Source organism: Magnolia sinica, chromosome 3 (genome assembly GCF_029962835.1).
Source record: "Magnolia sinica isolate HGM2019 chromosome 3, MsV1, whole genome shotgun sequence".
Lineage (NCBI taxonomy): Eukaryota > Viridiplantae > Streptophyta > Magnoliopsida > Magnoliales > Magnoliaceae > Magnolia > Magnolia sinica.
In genome coordinates this window covers 121,453,704-121,468,679 of record NC_080575.1, presented here as the reverse complement: position 1 = coordinate 121,468,679, position 14,976 = coordinate 121,453,704, and the positions used below count along the sequence as shown (strand labels likewise).

The following is a 14,976-nucleotide window of genomic DNA, read 5'->3' as shown; positions in this document are numbered from 1 at the left end:
ATAAGTGGGTTTACAGACTGAAAGAGAAGCACGATGGTTTGAAACGGTACAAGGCTAGACTGGTTGTCAAAGGGTTTCAACAAAAGGAACGTATCGATTTCACTGAAATATTTTCACCAGTAGTAAAAATGTCTACGATTCGCATGATCTTGAATATAGTGGCTATAGAGGACTTATACCTAGAGCAACTAGATGTTAAGACAACCTTTCTTCATGGGACCTTGAAGAAAAGATATATATGCATCAGCCGATAGGATATGTGGCGTCAGGAAAGGAGAACAAAGTATGCAAACTGAAGAAGAGTGTATATGACTTGAAGCAGACCTCGAGGCAGTGGTACAAGAAGTTCGACAGTTTCATGTCGAAAAACGGTTTTAGGAGATGTCATGTAGACCACTGTAGTTATTTGAATAAGTTTGATACGTTGTATATCATCCTTCTTCTGTACGTTGATGATATGCTTGTGCCTGGTTCAAGCATGAAGGACATCTCAGATCTCAAAAGAGAACTGCCTAGAGAATTTGTCGCGAAGGATTTAGGAGCTACAAAACAGATCTTAAGCATAAGAATAAAGCGTGACAGGGAAAACAAAAAACTAGTTTTGTCACAAACAGAGTACATAACCAAGGTACTTGATCGATTCAATAGGGGATGTGCTAAGCCGGTTAGCACTCCATTAGTCAACCACTTCAAGTTATCTAAGGAGTGAGGGGCAAAGACGCAGGAGGAACGGGAGTACATGGCTAAAGTATCATACGCGTCAGCTATTGGGAGTCTCATATATGCTATGGTGAGCACGAGGCCAGACATTGTTCAAGCAGTGGGAGTTGTTAGCAGGTCATAAACACCTCAGGAAGGAACATTGAGAAGCTGTGAAGTGGATCCTCAGATACCTGGTAGGTACTATAGATATAAGGTTGTGCTACGGTGAATCGGAAATCAAGCTACAAATCTACGTAGATTCAGATTTGACAGGAGATATCGACAGCAGAAGAAGCACTACAGGTTATGTCTTTACTTTGGGTAGTGCTGCAGTCAGTTAGGTCTCTCAGTTACAAAAGATAGTACCTATCAGTACGACAGAAGCAAAATATGTTGCGGCTACAAAAGCATGTAAGGAGATGGTGTGGATGTAAGGTTTCATGGAAGAGTTGGGTAAGAAGCTAGTAGGTTGCAAGCTGTACAGTGACAGTCAGAGTGCAATACAGTTAGCTAAGAATTCAACATTTTATTTAAGGACCAGGCATATTACTATCAGATATCACTTTACACGTTCGTTACTGGAAGATGGATCGATTGCTCTGGAGAAGATTCATATAAGTGAGAATCCTGCAGATATGCTGACCAAAGCGGTCACACGGGAGAAGTTGAAGCTCTGTTCAGCTTTGATTGGTCTTCAGGCTTGAAGATGGGGAGGTGGTGCACTCCGGATGAAGAAGACGAAAGCTTATGGCGATGTGTCTCCAAGTGGGAGATTGTTGAGATGTGGAGCCACATCTGAACGGCCGCTCGACCAGTCGAGTGGCCCACTCGACCAGTCGAGGACTGGCTCGACTCAAAGTCCATCAAGCATTAGGTTTTGGGTTCCGAGGTGCTGGACCGGTCGAGGCCTATACTCGACCAGTCGAGCACTCTGCTCGACCAGTCGAGGTTACGCAAATTCGTTTTCAGATTTGATACGGACTGCGGATTTTTGAGTCGGTTTTCGTAGAGGTGCGAAAGTAAAGTTGCCTAAACTATAAATAAGTGTCCCTAGGGTTTTTCTAGGGTATGAGAAATAATTCTAAGGTATGGGCAAAGGATTTTCCTTATACTTCTAAAGGAGATGTTAGTATATATATTGCAATGTAATCTTCATTTTTCTTCATAGTGGAAGTTTGCATGCGTGGTTTTTTACCCTTATTTGGAATTTTTCCACGTATATCTTGTCTTGTGGTTTGTTTGGAATGTTTTGATTCTGTTTCTAGTATATATTTCTTCTTGTTTATCAGTTGTTGGTGAGACCGGATATTGGATCTCGGTTCACTGCGTTGTTGGCGTGCTGCGCAACAATTGGTAGGCCCACCATGGAGATCACCTGTAAAATAAATAAATAAATAAAAGGCCGGCTGCTTATTGGGTGGGCCTTAAATGAATGTTGATTCAGACCATCGGTTGTCCACTGATTCAACCGGAGTAGCTCACCTAATGAACGGACCAGCCTGATCCTCCATTTGATCTTGATGGTGAAGCCTACTGTTTCCATGGTGCGGATTACCTGCATAGCTAGCATGTTTGTCGGAATGGCCTGGTTAGGTCGAGAACTTAGCATTCTGTTGGCTATATGTGATCAGTGGCCCACTTTTTCAGCAGCCAATAGGTTAGTTGCCGTACAATGTGAGGACTATATCGTCTTGGCAGACTACGAAATGCTCTCAAATTTGTTTCCTGGTTAAAATTGAGATGAAATTTTGTAATTTGATCGATCACTTGTACATCCAAACACAGCCTTATAAGAATGGTTGTTATGTTTGTAGACATCCTTGAAATGAGCAATGTGTCACAGTTGCCCACGTGATCATGGGAATGGATCCTTACCTTCCATATCGTGCCTCCCGTGGTCAGATGGTTGAACTAATTTAGAAGATCTAATCTGAAGCCAGATGATTATATTGAGGTAATAAGATCATACATTGTAATATAATTACATATTAGAGCAGTCTGAAATAGAACAGAGCATTTATAAGCTGAAAGGTTGTAAACATCGAGTATGATGTATTATCTACTATGCTGTTGGGTAAGAAGCCTCCATGGCAATACCACACAGGCCTTCCTTAGCATCAACATCTCGTTCCATCCTTATATATCCTTCTTCACCCCACCCAATGCCCCATGAATTCTTTACCAGCCAATACTTAGTCCCATCATCAGCAGTCCCATATCCAACGGCTGTCACACCATGGTCTAAGTCAGTACCACAAGCACCCGTGAATACACCACTTGAGTAGAATTGGAAGGCAAATCCTCCAGCATCAATGGCCACTGAAATTGGCTGATTGGCCACTGCCTTCAATAGTGCATTCTCACTGTTGGCTGGTACATCTTCATGACTGTTGATCTTGGCCGCATGGTCAGAAGACTTCTTGGGGTTGCAAGTGCCATCAACTCCCTCGTATGGATAGTTTGCTTCTGTTGTAAGTCCTCGGTTGTGTTGAATGAAATCGAAGGCATCATCCATGAGGCCACCATTGCATCCTTGATCCACACCTTTGGTGTCACAGTCCACTAGCTCTTGCTCCGATAGTGAAAGCAACTTACCTGTTTTAAGTTGTGTAATTCCTTCTGTGGCTGCAACGGCTGAGAATGCCCAACAACAACCTATTTTGGAACATTTGAGCCACAATTAGTAAAAACACAAAATTAACAATCTCATCTTCCCTTTTCTTATTTGATGAGTGCGTGTATTAACAATGTTACAGATACTTGCTTGGGTTTTCTTATTCTTCATCAGTTCAAGAAGAGATCATCACTTTATTTACTAATTGAACCTGGCCATTCATTAGATTTTCCACCTCTTGGATAGACTATTGCCCAAAAATCATATTGATTTTATGGTATTAATTATGCATTAAAAAGTGGTCTGCAATGCCCCCATTAAGTCAATGGCGAATGTAATGTTATCCTAGAAAGTTTAAAAAAGATAGACTTGTATTGCCCATTCATTCGAATGAAATTGTTGGCTACTCTTTGTATGGTTCAAAATTGGACTTTGGCCATGGTCCATCCAGAGCTGGCCATTCTGATGGATGGTCCAGATTGACTAGCTCAGTCACCAATGAGGGTTAGTAGAGCGCAGGTGAAGGTTCATGGTCTACTTAGTACTTACCGCATTGTCCCTGATCCTTGATGGGAGTCACAGCACCTTTCTTTCTCCAGTCCATTGTAGATGGTGCAGTAACATTCTCATACATGAAGGATGTGGCTTCTGAAGCCCTTGCTCGGGTGGGCCTATATCCATTACGAGCGGCCCTGAACTCGTCGTTCGTCATATCGGCAAATGCATTGACGCTTAACTTGTATGATCGGTCCCCTATGCTGTTAAAAGATTCTATCAACTCCACATTACTCTTGAATATCTTGAAACGTTGTTCCTTTTCAGCCACATCCTTGTACGTGCGTCCATTTTGAGCCATCCATTGCTCATGGAGATCGGACATGGATGAGTCATGGAGAGTGCGCCGGGCCATGGCTTGAGAAGCCAAAGCTCCCAAGATGAAGAAGGCCACAAAGAAACAATGGTACATGGAAGCCATTGTGCAAAGTAAGAGGGTGTGATGGATGGGCTGAGGATGTATGGAGAAGGGATGCATAAAATCAAAAGAGGCTTTGCTTTATATAGACACTGCATTGTGCCCCACAGAAGTCATTACTCTCCCTTGCTTTCTTGTTATTGAGATAAAGAGAGGAGGGAGGGAGGGAGAGAGAGAGAGAGATATATACGTGCCGGGGCAAATGTAATGGTGTGGATGGGTACAGGGACAGGCTTCCTAATTTTGTTATAGCAATCTTTTCGTCTACGTTCTCCTCTGTTTACACATACTATCAATGGCACTATCAAGGTTTAGTTACCGTAAATCTTGTGAACATCTGATTGTGTACGACATCTGAGTCGTTTAGAAGGAGAGAGGGACATAAACACCTTCTGATGTGATCCACCTGATAGGCAGAAACACCCTATTTTTTGTGCCTGGCGGCATGGCCTGCCTTCTGAATGACTTGGATAGCATACACACGTGACAAGTTGGCACTTACACGCAAAGATATAAACCCAACCCGAAAATCACTCCATTCATCTATACACCCTAGAAACCCATATACAACATCCTAAAGACCGAAGTGGGGCTCACGTGGTATGTGTAAAGAATCCAATCCGTCCAACGGGGTCTCCCAGCCATAATGGTTAGAAGACTCAGAATTCTGGCCAATCCAATTATTAGGTGGGCCCCGCTTCTTGAATTTGGACATTTTTATGAGGTTAATTTTAAATTGTTTTTTGCGGTTTGACCCATCTGATTGTCAGATCAGCCTGGTTTTGGAGGGTCTGACCATCATGATGGGCGCAACTGTTGGACGGGTCAGATGCACACACAAAACATGGACTACTCAGATCTTGTACATGTTTACCATATTGGCACATTTGTTGACGTGTACATGGACCATAACTTTCTTTACTGCCAACGTGTCAGCCAGTGTATTAGAGTCTGGTCGTTCAAAAGGTGGGGCAAACCTTGTAGATCACCACCAGCGAAAAAAACAGAATGTTAGTATAGAGAAGCGCAACGTACACGAAATTTAAGTATAAGATGGGTTAGATTAGAAAACGTCATTTTAGCCATCGAAATCAATACACTTGATCAAGCACGTATATCAAGTCTTAATCTTCACCACAGTAACAATAAAGCCATGGAGATCAGTGAATCATGTGGGGCCCAATACCCCGGATATAAACTCAGCTTAGAGTAAGTGTATGAATCCACCTCCATAATCACATCATCAGATCATCCATACACTCCTCACCTAACACCATGGCTTCATCAACCAAATCTTTCTTCATAGCCTTGTTCATATTGGGAGTCTGGGCTTCTCAAGCCATGGGCCGCACTCTACAGGAAGCGTCCATGTCCAACAAGCACAAGCAATGGATGGCTCAGTATGGTCGCACTTACAAGGATGCAGCTGAGAAAGAGCTTCGTTTCAAGATATTCAAGGATAATGTGGAATTCATAGAATCCTTCAACAATGCCGGTGACCGATCTTACAAGCTAAGTGTAAATGAATTTGCAGACCAAACCAACGAGGAGTTCAAGTCCACCCATAACGGATTTAAGCCCACTCAAACAAGAGCATCCAGAGCCGCGTCATTCATGTATGAGAACGTGACTGTGCCAGCTAGTATGGATTGGAGAAAGAAAGGCGCTGTAACCCCAATCAAAGACCAAGGACAATGTGGTAAGCTTTATAACCTACTCATGAATCTAGCTGATTTTCTTCCATTACTGCAACTTTCTTCTAGAAAGGGACATGAAATTATTATAGTTAACTTGCCATCGGATGTCGCCAAATAGGATGCTGCTGGGCATTCTCAGCGGTAGCAGCCATGGAAGGGATTACCCAACTCAAGACAGGGAAGTTGGTTTCTCTGTCCGAGCAAGAGGTGGTGGATTGTGATATCAACGGCGAGGATCAAGGCTGTGAAGGTGGTCTCATGGATGATGCCTTCGATTTCATCCGACACAACGGAGGACTTACAACTGAAGCCAACTACCCCTACGAGGGAATTGATGGCACTTGCAACTCGAAGAAGGCAGCCAACCATGTGGCTAAGATCAACGGTTACGAAGATGTTACGGCCAACAGTGAGAAAGCTCTATTGAAGGCTGTGGCCAACCAACCTGTTTCTGTCGCAATTGACGCTAGTGGATCTGACTTCCAGTTTTACTCGAGTGGTGTCTTTATGGGAGATTGTGGTACCGAACTAGACCATGGAGTGACGGCCGTTGGATATGGGACCGCAGACGATGGGACTAAGTATTGGCTAGTGAAGAATTCATGGGGCACTTCTTGGGGTGAAGATGGATATATAATGATGGAAAGGGATGTTGATGCTGAAGAAGGGATATGTGGTATTGCCATGCAAGCTTCTTATCCCACCGCCGCTTAATCCTCAGTAGTTGCATGTCTCATGCTTGTTTTTCCTATGCTTTTATCACAAAAGTGTTATGCAGAAATGTAGAAATGTGTAGTTTCTTTATGTAATGGATTACTTCCATTATCACTCATATAGTTTCCAAACATTTACTTTTCTATGGGTTCATGACATGGTTCAGAACCTTGAAAAAACTCGCCTCGGCTCAATGTCCAGTCATGTTGGGATTGACTCCAAGACTAGGATGAGTCTTTACTTCACTCGGCTTGATATATAATAACTAAATTAATATGCTCGAAGATGTGGTGGTAGGGTAGGCCTGACCTTCTGGGTGGTCCGTCCCCTTCAAGTGGAATTTGCTTTGTTTTCTCTCCCTGGGTATCTTCTTTTGGGGGAGCTCCTGTTGTTGTGTAGTCAACCATTGGGCTCTCTAGACATGGGTAGTGCTGTTGTGGTGTATTTGGCAGGCTTTGTCCTCCAATTCCGAAGTGGTAGAAGGAGAATCTGACAAACCCTCCGCGAAGACATGATGTCTATATACGCAAAATAATAATCAAAGAAAAAACTTATTCACTGCTTTCAATATATAGGTTGTCCCATTATTAGGATCACCTAGTGGAAAAAAAAATTAAAAAAAAAAATCAACTCTATTTATTCATCTGGAGAACTAACACAATATCAGCGCAAATTCTATTGTTTGATACAAATAAAATTACAAGTGTAGCCATGAATGGAAATTTTTTGGATGAGTTTAAGTTATAAAGCATCAGTCCTAAAGGATTAAATTATTGTTTACCAAACTTTCTATATCCAACGAGAGATGCCCATATACTTATTATTGCAATAAGATTTTATCAATGTTGTTCATAATCATGTAATCTTGATTCCAACTGATTTTATTTTTCCTACTTTGGTGTATAACTTGATTGATTTGATTGCATGGCAGAGATCTTCTAATGGTTTGGTTCTTATGTAACTCACTAACAGAAGATCTCTACCATGTAGTCAAAAATATATCAGTTAAGCTCTACACCAAAGCAGAAAAAAAAAAAAAAGAATCAATTGAAATGTAAGTTATATGATGAATTTCTCTTTTTATAACACAACAATGAAAAAACGACAGACTGAGTCCGTCGTAAAATGCAGTTAATGACGGGCTTCTTCTGTCATATGGTCCATCAAATTTGTCCTAAAACGTAAAAGACAGATAGAGTCCATTGAAAAAAAAAAAAAAGGATATATCTAATCCATCAAGAAAAAACGACGAATCATATCGGCCAGGATAATCAATTAAGTCTCGCAAAACTCTAAAAAACTTCATTTAGCGATGGACTTTGTTCATCGTATTACGATAGATCACATCCATCGCTTCTCTTTGAATAGGCAGTAGACATTGAAATCCGATAATGATTTCAAAACAGCGACGGATTTAGTCCGTCATTAAAATTTCTGCGAAATTATTTTTTGAATCTATTGCACTTGATAGCATATCTATGCATATCTAATTCATAATATGAAGGAATATATGACTATTCAAATGCATGGATTGTAAAAACTCAAAAGAATATGTATACACATAAAAATTGAAAGATAATGCCAAGAAAGCATATCTGAATCAATTTGTGTTGTTCACTTGCACAGTCCATTAAAATTTCTGTCAAACAAAAAAACAGCAATATGTTTGCCATTGTCAAATAAGATAAGAGCTTTCGAGTCTTAAAGAAGGGAAAAGATGCAAACTTCTCAAGATTAATTCAATGAGGAATTATAGGATCCTTGGCAACTTTGCACCATGTACTCTTCAATACTGATAAGTGGGCCAGACGGCTTACTAATCCAGATCATTTTCTTTTGTGTCCCACACATGGATGCACCATACCCCAAAATACTACTGGGTTTAAAGATCCTAGACACCAATCTTGGCCCTTTCTCCATTGAATGTGAACCTTTGTTGTATTACTCTTCCTAAAAGTCCAGTAGTTAACTACAAATCATAAGGTTAGGATTGTCCTATCCAGGAGATTTGTTGGGCATAGTCCATCCATCACAGGGCCAATAGACCAATGGTCTAGAAACACTGGCCCATGGATCCCATTTGTCAGAACCGAAACCCCCTCAGATTAAGGATCCTCCAATCCATCCAATTGCATTAAGTTCCTCGTCATCTGTAGGACAGACAACTGAAACCTCCCTACTGGCCAATTCATGGTTCAGTAACCATATACCCCTAAATTCATGTGTAAATAAAATGTGCATTTGGTTGTACTATCAATTTGAATTACAATAATTAGTCCAAGTGGAAGTAACCAAGTTGAAATGCCATCCTTGAACTTGAGCATTTCGGCCAACGGGCTGGACTCCAAATTGCAATTACATCACTCTCAAGTGGGGCTTGAATGCCCAAGCTGAGTTGGGGAATTGTAACTCCAGTTTGAGGGCTGCTAATTAATATGGAAGGGCATGTTTGGATGCACTGTTCTCTTGGACTGCAATAATAGTTTACAGAACTGAAAGCGACCATATTGTTATTACCTTCCTCAACATTGATATTGAGGGATTTGCCTCAAAATTGCAATTACATTTCTTTGAAGTTGGACTTGGAAGGAATATGACTGCTATTGGATGGCTGTTCCTCAGTATTAATACAAGGAAGAGGCCGCTTCCTCTATGACATTTATAGAATAAGCTTATTCTACAATGCGGTGTGTGGGACCCATGTTATATATGGACCACATCCAATACATCCTCAAGGTATGCCACTGAATCTTCACCCTGTATGCCAAAACTCAGGCCAATCCAAGTCACAGGTGGGTCAGGGAACAACTGGGATGAGGATGCCCACAATTAAAACCTTCCATATTGTTTCGTGCTCAACCTGCTGTGTATGCCATCCAATCCATTCAAAAGATGCACACCACCATGATGAATGGAAACCCAAAAATCCAGATATGCCAAAACTCAGGCAGGCCATATCATGTTATTTTAAAGGTTTTAGGCATGATTATACATGGTGTAGCTGACCTGAGTTTTGGATTAGCTTGATTTTTGGGATCCAAGGAAAACGTGAGAGACCGCAGATGGATGGATAGGACGTCATGCAAACTTCATGGTGGGCCCCACACAGAGTTGTAGAATAATCTCATTCTACAATCATTGTAGAAGAACAGGCATGTACTAGGAAATGTCATTCTAATATGGTCATTTCCTCTTTATTAAACAGAATGTCCATGCTTCAATTCACATGTGCATCCAAACACAGCCCTGAAACATCTTATTTCTTCATGATTCAAATGATAGTCCGTGATTCGATTCATCTGTGTGTCCAAACACAACCTGAACATGGAATGAAGCTTACCCACTGCATCATATACAGCATTGCATTTCTCGGGCAGCTCTTTGAAGTTCTCTTGTGTAGTCGATTGCCAAATCGGCTCCCAAGCTACTAAATAGTTCCAGTTTTCTCGTTCTAGCAGTAGCCTGAAAACCTGCTTCGCTAGCTGTCCATGAAAAAATGGAGTGTTTCAGGCTCATACAGCTAAGAGAAAGGCTTGATTCTTATAAGATGAAGAGGTAGTGTTGAGTGTCTTCAAGAAATTCAATGCGAGTGCCAGTGAAAGAGAAGAATTATATGGTCCTTGATACAAGGATGTCGGTCTAATGGACCCCACAAGTGAATGCGGCAAGCAATCCTAACCCTTCAATTGGTGGACAGAACCAAGTTAGAACAGAGATCTAATCTGAAGCCAGATGGTTGTATTGAGGTAATAAGATCATACATTGCAATGCAATTACATATTAGAGTAGTCTGAACACTTTCTAGCTAAAGAACATCACCTAATAGAACAGAGCATTTATAAGCTGAAAGGTTGTAAACGTAGAGGATGATGTATTATCTCCTATACTGTTGGGTAATAAGCCTCCATGGCAATGCCACACAGGCCTTCCTTAGCATCAACATCTCTTTCCATCCTTATATATCCTTCTTCACCCCACCCAATGCCCCATGAATTCTTTACTAACCAATACTTGGTCCCATCATCAGCAGTCCCATATCCAACGGCTGTCACACCATGGTCTAAGTCAGTACCACAAGCACCTGTGAATACACCACTTGAGTAGAATTGGAAGGCAAATCCTCCAGCATCAATGGCCACTGAAATTGGCTGGTTGGCCACTGCCTTCAATAGTGCACTCTCACTGTTGGCTGGTACATCTTCATGACTGTTGATCTCCGCCGCATGGTTGGAAGACTTCTTGGGGTTGCACGTGCCATCAACTCCCTCATCAGGATAGTTAGCTTCTGTTGTAAGTCCGCAGTTGTGTTGAATGAAATCAAAGGCGTCATCCATGAGGCCACCATTGCAGCCTTGATCCACACCTTTGGTGTCACAGTCCACTAGTTCTTGCTCCGATAGTGAAAGCAACTTACCTGTTTTAAGTTGTGTAATTCCTTCTGTGGCTGCAACGGCTGAGAATGCCCAACAACAACCTATTTTGGAACATTTGAGCCACAATTAGTAAAAACACAAAATTAACAATCTCATCTTCCCTTTTCTTATTTGATAAGTGTGTGTATTAACAATGTTACAGAAACTTGTTTGGGTTTTCTTATTCTTCACGTGGTTTGAGAAGAGGTCATCACTTGATTTACTCATTGCTCCTGGCCATTCATTAGAACTGCCACCTCTTGGATAGACCATTGCACAAAAATCATATTGATTTTATGGAATGAACCATGTGAAAAAAGTGGCCTACAATGCTCCCATTAATTCAATTGCTAATATAATGTTATCCTAGAAAGTTAAAAAAAGAAGATGAGACTTATATTGCCCATTCATTTGAGTGAAACTGTTGGCTACTCTTTGAATGGTTCAAAATTGGACTTTGTCCATGGCCCATCCGGAGCTGGCTATTCTGATGGATGGTCCAGATTGACGAGGTCAGTCACCAATGAGGGTTAGTAGAGGGCAGGTGAAGGTTAATGGTCTACTTAATTAGTACTTACCACATTGTCCCTGATCCTTGATGGGAGTCACAGCACCTTTCTTTCTCCAGTCCATTGTAGATGGTGCAGTAACATTCTCATACATGAAGGATGTGGCTTCTGATGCCCTTGCTCGGATGGGCCTAAATCCATACGATCAGCCCTGAACCCATCGTTGGTCAGATCAGCAAATGCATTAACACTTAATTTATATGATTGGTCCCCTGCGCTGTTAAAAGATTCTATCAACTCCACATTACTCTCGAACATCTTGAAAAGTTGTTCCTTTTTGGCCACATCCATGTAGGTGCACCCGTATTGAGCCATCCATTGCTCATGAAGATTGGACATGGATGAATCATGGAGAGTGCGCCGGGCCACGGCTTGAGAAGCCGAAGCTCCCAAGATGAAGAAGGCCACAAAGAAACAATGGTACATGGAAGCCATTGTACAAAGTAAGAGGGTGTGATGGATGGGCTGAGGATGTATGGTGGAGGGATGCATACAATCAAAAGAGGCTTTGATTTATATAGACATTGCATTGCACCCCACAGAAAACATTACTCTCCCTTGATTTATTGTTATTGAGAGAGAGAGCCTACGTGCCAGGGCAAATGTAATGGTGTGGATGGGTACAGGGATAGGCTTCCTTTTGTTATAGCAATCTTTTCGTCTACGTTCTCCTCTGTTTACACATACTATCAATGGCGCTATCATGGGCGCGGATTGGAAACTACCTCCACCAGGGCCTAGCTAGAGATGGAGGGTCATGTTAGGGGCTCTGTGGGACCTACTCTGATCTATATGTTTTATCCTCACAGTCCATCTATTTGGACATATCATTTTAGGGCATGAACCCAAAAAGGAGTCAGATCAAAGGCTTAAGTAGACCACACCATATGAATCAGTGGGAATTTAAAGCCTACTGTTGAAAATTTCTTGAGTGCCACAAAAGTTTTGGATCAAGCTGATATTTATGTCTCTTCATACGGGCCTATGTGACCTTAATTATGAACAGTCCGGATGCCAAATAAACATCAAGGTGGGTCCCAGGAAGTTTACAACCGCAAGAGTTCAATAGCCACTGTTTTATGTGCGGTGGGTCCTTAGTTCTATTACCATTGCTTCTTGTGTTGTGTTCATTTATGAATAGGCTAAAATGATTTGTCAAAATGAATAAACTACACCGGTGAAATATATATCATTGAAAATTATTTCATTCATCAATATATATAACGTATCATTTCACATTTCACCCTAATTCTATGTCAAATTAAAAGCCTAAGGTGTTACGAAAAGTGGTAGACTGAGCTAAAGATACCTCGTTTCAACACTTGAGGTCTTGGTATCGATCCACAGTGGGGGTGGCTAACAGTGAAGTGTCAACTGACAGTGGGATGTACTCACAAGCTAACAAAAAAAAAAGTGTTACGAAAAGTGATGTCAAATCACCACTTTCTCTTAATGCTCGAGCCATAACAAATGTATATCAAAGAACCACCGGGATCAAAAAAACAGGATGGTCTACTCATCAGGCAGGTTACACCACCAAAATTAATTGGTGGCTGATGGTGTGACCCTGCATCAGTGTAGGTTGTGGGGCACCAAAGGAGGTGATCTTTATGATGAGACCCACCTTTTTTCACGGGTTGAATGTTCTACAAAAGTGACATATTCCCGAAAATAAAAGCATTGTACGTGAAAGCTCACACGCCAAGTTGTATGTGAACATTTCTCTTAAACCACTTGCAGTAATAATAATAATAAATGCCCGTCAGAGTGTGCTAGAAACATAAAATGTTAGTACAGAGAAGCGCAACGTCCACGGAATTCAAGTATAAGATGGGTTAGATTAGAAAATGTCATTTTAACCATCTGAATCAATACACTTGATCGGGCACGTATATCAAGTCTCCATCGTCACCACAGTAACAATAAAGCAATGGAGATTAGTGAATCACGTGGGGCCCAATATCCCGTATATAAACTCAGAGTAAGTGTATGCACCCACTTCCATAATCACATCATCAGATCATCCATACACTCCTCACCTAACACCATGACTTCCTTAACCAAATCTTTCTTCTTAGTCTTGTTCATATTGGCAGTCTGGGCTTCTCAAGCCATGGGCCGCACTCTACAGGAAGCGTCCATGTCCAACAGGCACGAGCAATGGATGGCTCGATATGGTCGCACGTACAAGGATGCAGCTGAGAAAGACCTACGTTTCAAGATATTCAAGGACAACGTGGAATTCATAGAATCTTTCAACAATGCTGGGGACCGATCTTACAAGCTAAGTGTAAATGAATTTGCAGACCAAACCAATGAGGAGTTCAAGTCCACCCATAATGGATTTAGGCCCTCTCAAACAAAAGCATCGAGAGCCATGTCGTTCATGTATGAGAACGTGACTGTGCCAGCTAGTATGGATTGGAGAAAGAAAGGAGCCGTAACCCCAATTAAAGACCAAGGACAATGCGGTAAGCTTTATGACCTTCACGCGAATTTTAGTTGATTTTCTTGGATTACTGCAACTTTGTTCAAAAAAGGAACATGACATTGTTATCTAGTGTCAGCTAACTTGCTATCTGGTGTTGCCAAATAGGATGTTGCTGGGCATTCTCAGCGGTTGCAGCCATGGAAGGGATTACCCAACTCAAGACAGGGAAGTTGGTTTCTCTGTCCGAGCAAGAGGTGGTGGATTGTGATATCAACGGCGAGGATCAAGGCTGTGAAGGTGGCCTCATGGATGATGCCTTCGATTTCATCCGACACAACGGAGGACTTACAACCGAAGCCAACTACCCATACGAGGGAATTGATGGTACTTGCAACTCGAAGAAGGCAGCCAACCATGTGGCTAAGATCAACGGTTACGAAGATGTAACGGCCAACAGTGAGAAAGCTCTATTGAAGGCAGTGGCCAACCAACCTGTTTCTGTTGCAATCGACGCTAGTGGATCTGACTTCCAGTTTTACTCGAGCGGTGTATTTACAGGAGATTGTGGTACCGAACTAGACCATGGAGTGACGGCTGTGGGATATGGGACGACAGATGATGGGACCAAGTATTGGTTAGTGAAGAATTCATGGGGAACTTCATGGGGTGAAGAAGGATACATAATGATGGAAAGGGATATTGATGCTGAAGAAGGAATATGTGGTATTGCCATGCAAGCTTCTTATCCCACCGCCGCTTAATCCTCAGTAGTTGTATGTCTAATGCTTGTTTATCCTATGCTTTGATCACGTAAGTGTTATGAAGAAATGTAGAAATGTGTATCTTCTTTTATGTAATTCTCAT

At 41.7% G+C, this 14,976-nt stretch overlaps 3 protein-coding genes and 1 pseudogene across 3 annotated transcripts; 2 read left to right on the top strand and 2 right to left on the bottom strand.

The window, feature by feature from the left end:
• Positions 1-2,701: 2,701 nt before the first annotated feature.
• On the bottom strand, positions 2,702-4,292 carry LOC131238737 (senescence-specific cysteine protease SAG39-like). Its single transcript, XM_058236346.1, has 2 exons — positions 3,866-4,292; positions 2,702-3,357 (listed from the first exon to the last, which is right to left on the bottom strand). Exons 1-2 carry the CDS (start codon positions 4,290-4,292, stop codon positions 2,765-2,767), a joined length of 1,020 nt encoding a protein of 339 aa, XP_058092329.1. The 3' UTR covers positions 2,702-2,764.
• Positions 4,293-5,159: 867 nt separating this feature from the next.
• Positions 5,160-6,790, top strand: LOC131238736 (senescence-specific cysteine protease SAG39-like). The gene is made up of 2 exons (XM_058236345.1): positions 5,160-5,988; positions 6,105-6,790. Exons 1-2 carry the CDS (start codon positions 5,565-5,567, stop codon positions 6,698-6,700), a joined length of 1,020 nt encoding a protein of 339 aa, XP_058092328.1. The 5' UTR covers positions 5,160-5,564; the 3' UTR covers positions 6,701-6,790.
• Positions 6,791-7,115: 325 nt separating this feature from the next.
• On the bottom strand, positions 7,116-12,116 carry LOC131239135 (senescence-specific cysteine protease SAG39-like; annotated as a pseudogene).
• Positions 12,117-13,696: 1,580 nt separating this feature from the next.
• On the top strand, positions 13,697-14,963 carry LOC131241027 (senescence-specific cysteine protease SAG39-like). Its single transcript, XM_058239644.1, has 2 exons — positions 13,697-14,152; positions 14,278-14,963. Exons 1-2 carry the CDS (start codon positions 13,729-13,731, stop codon positions 14,871-14,873), a joined length of 1,020 nt encoding a protein of 339 aa, XP_058095627.1. The 5' UTR covers positions 13,697-13,728; the 3' UTR covers positions 14,874-14,963.
• The last annotated feature ends 13 nt before the right edge of the window (positions 14,964-14,976 follow it).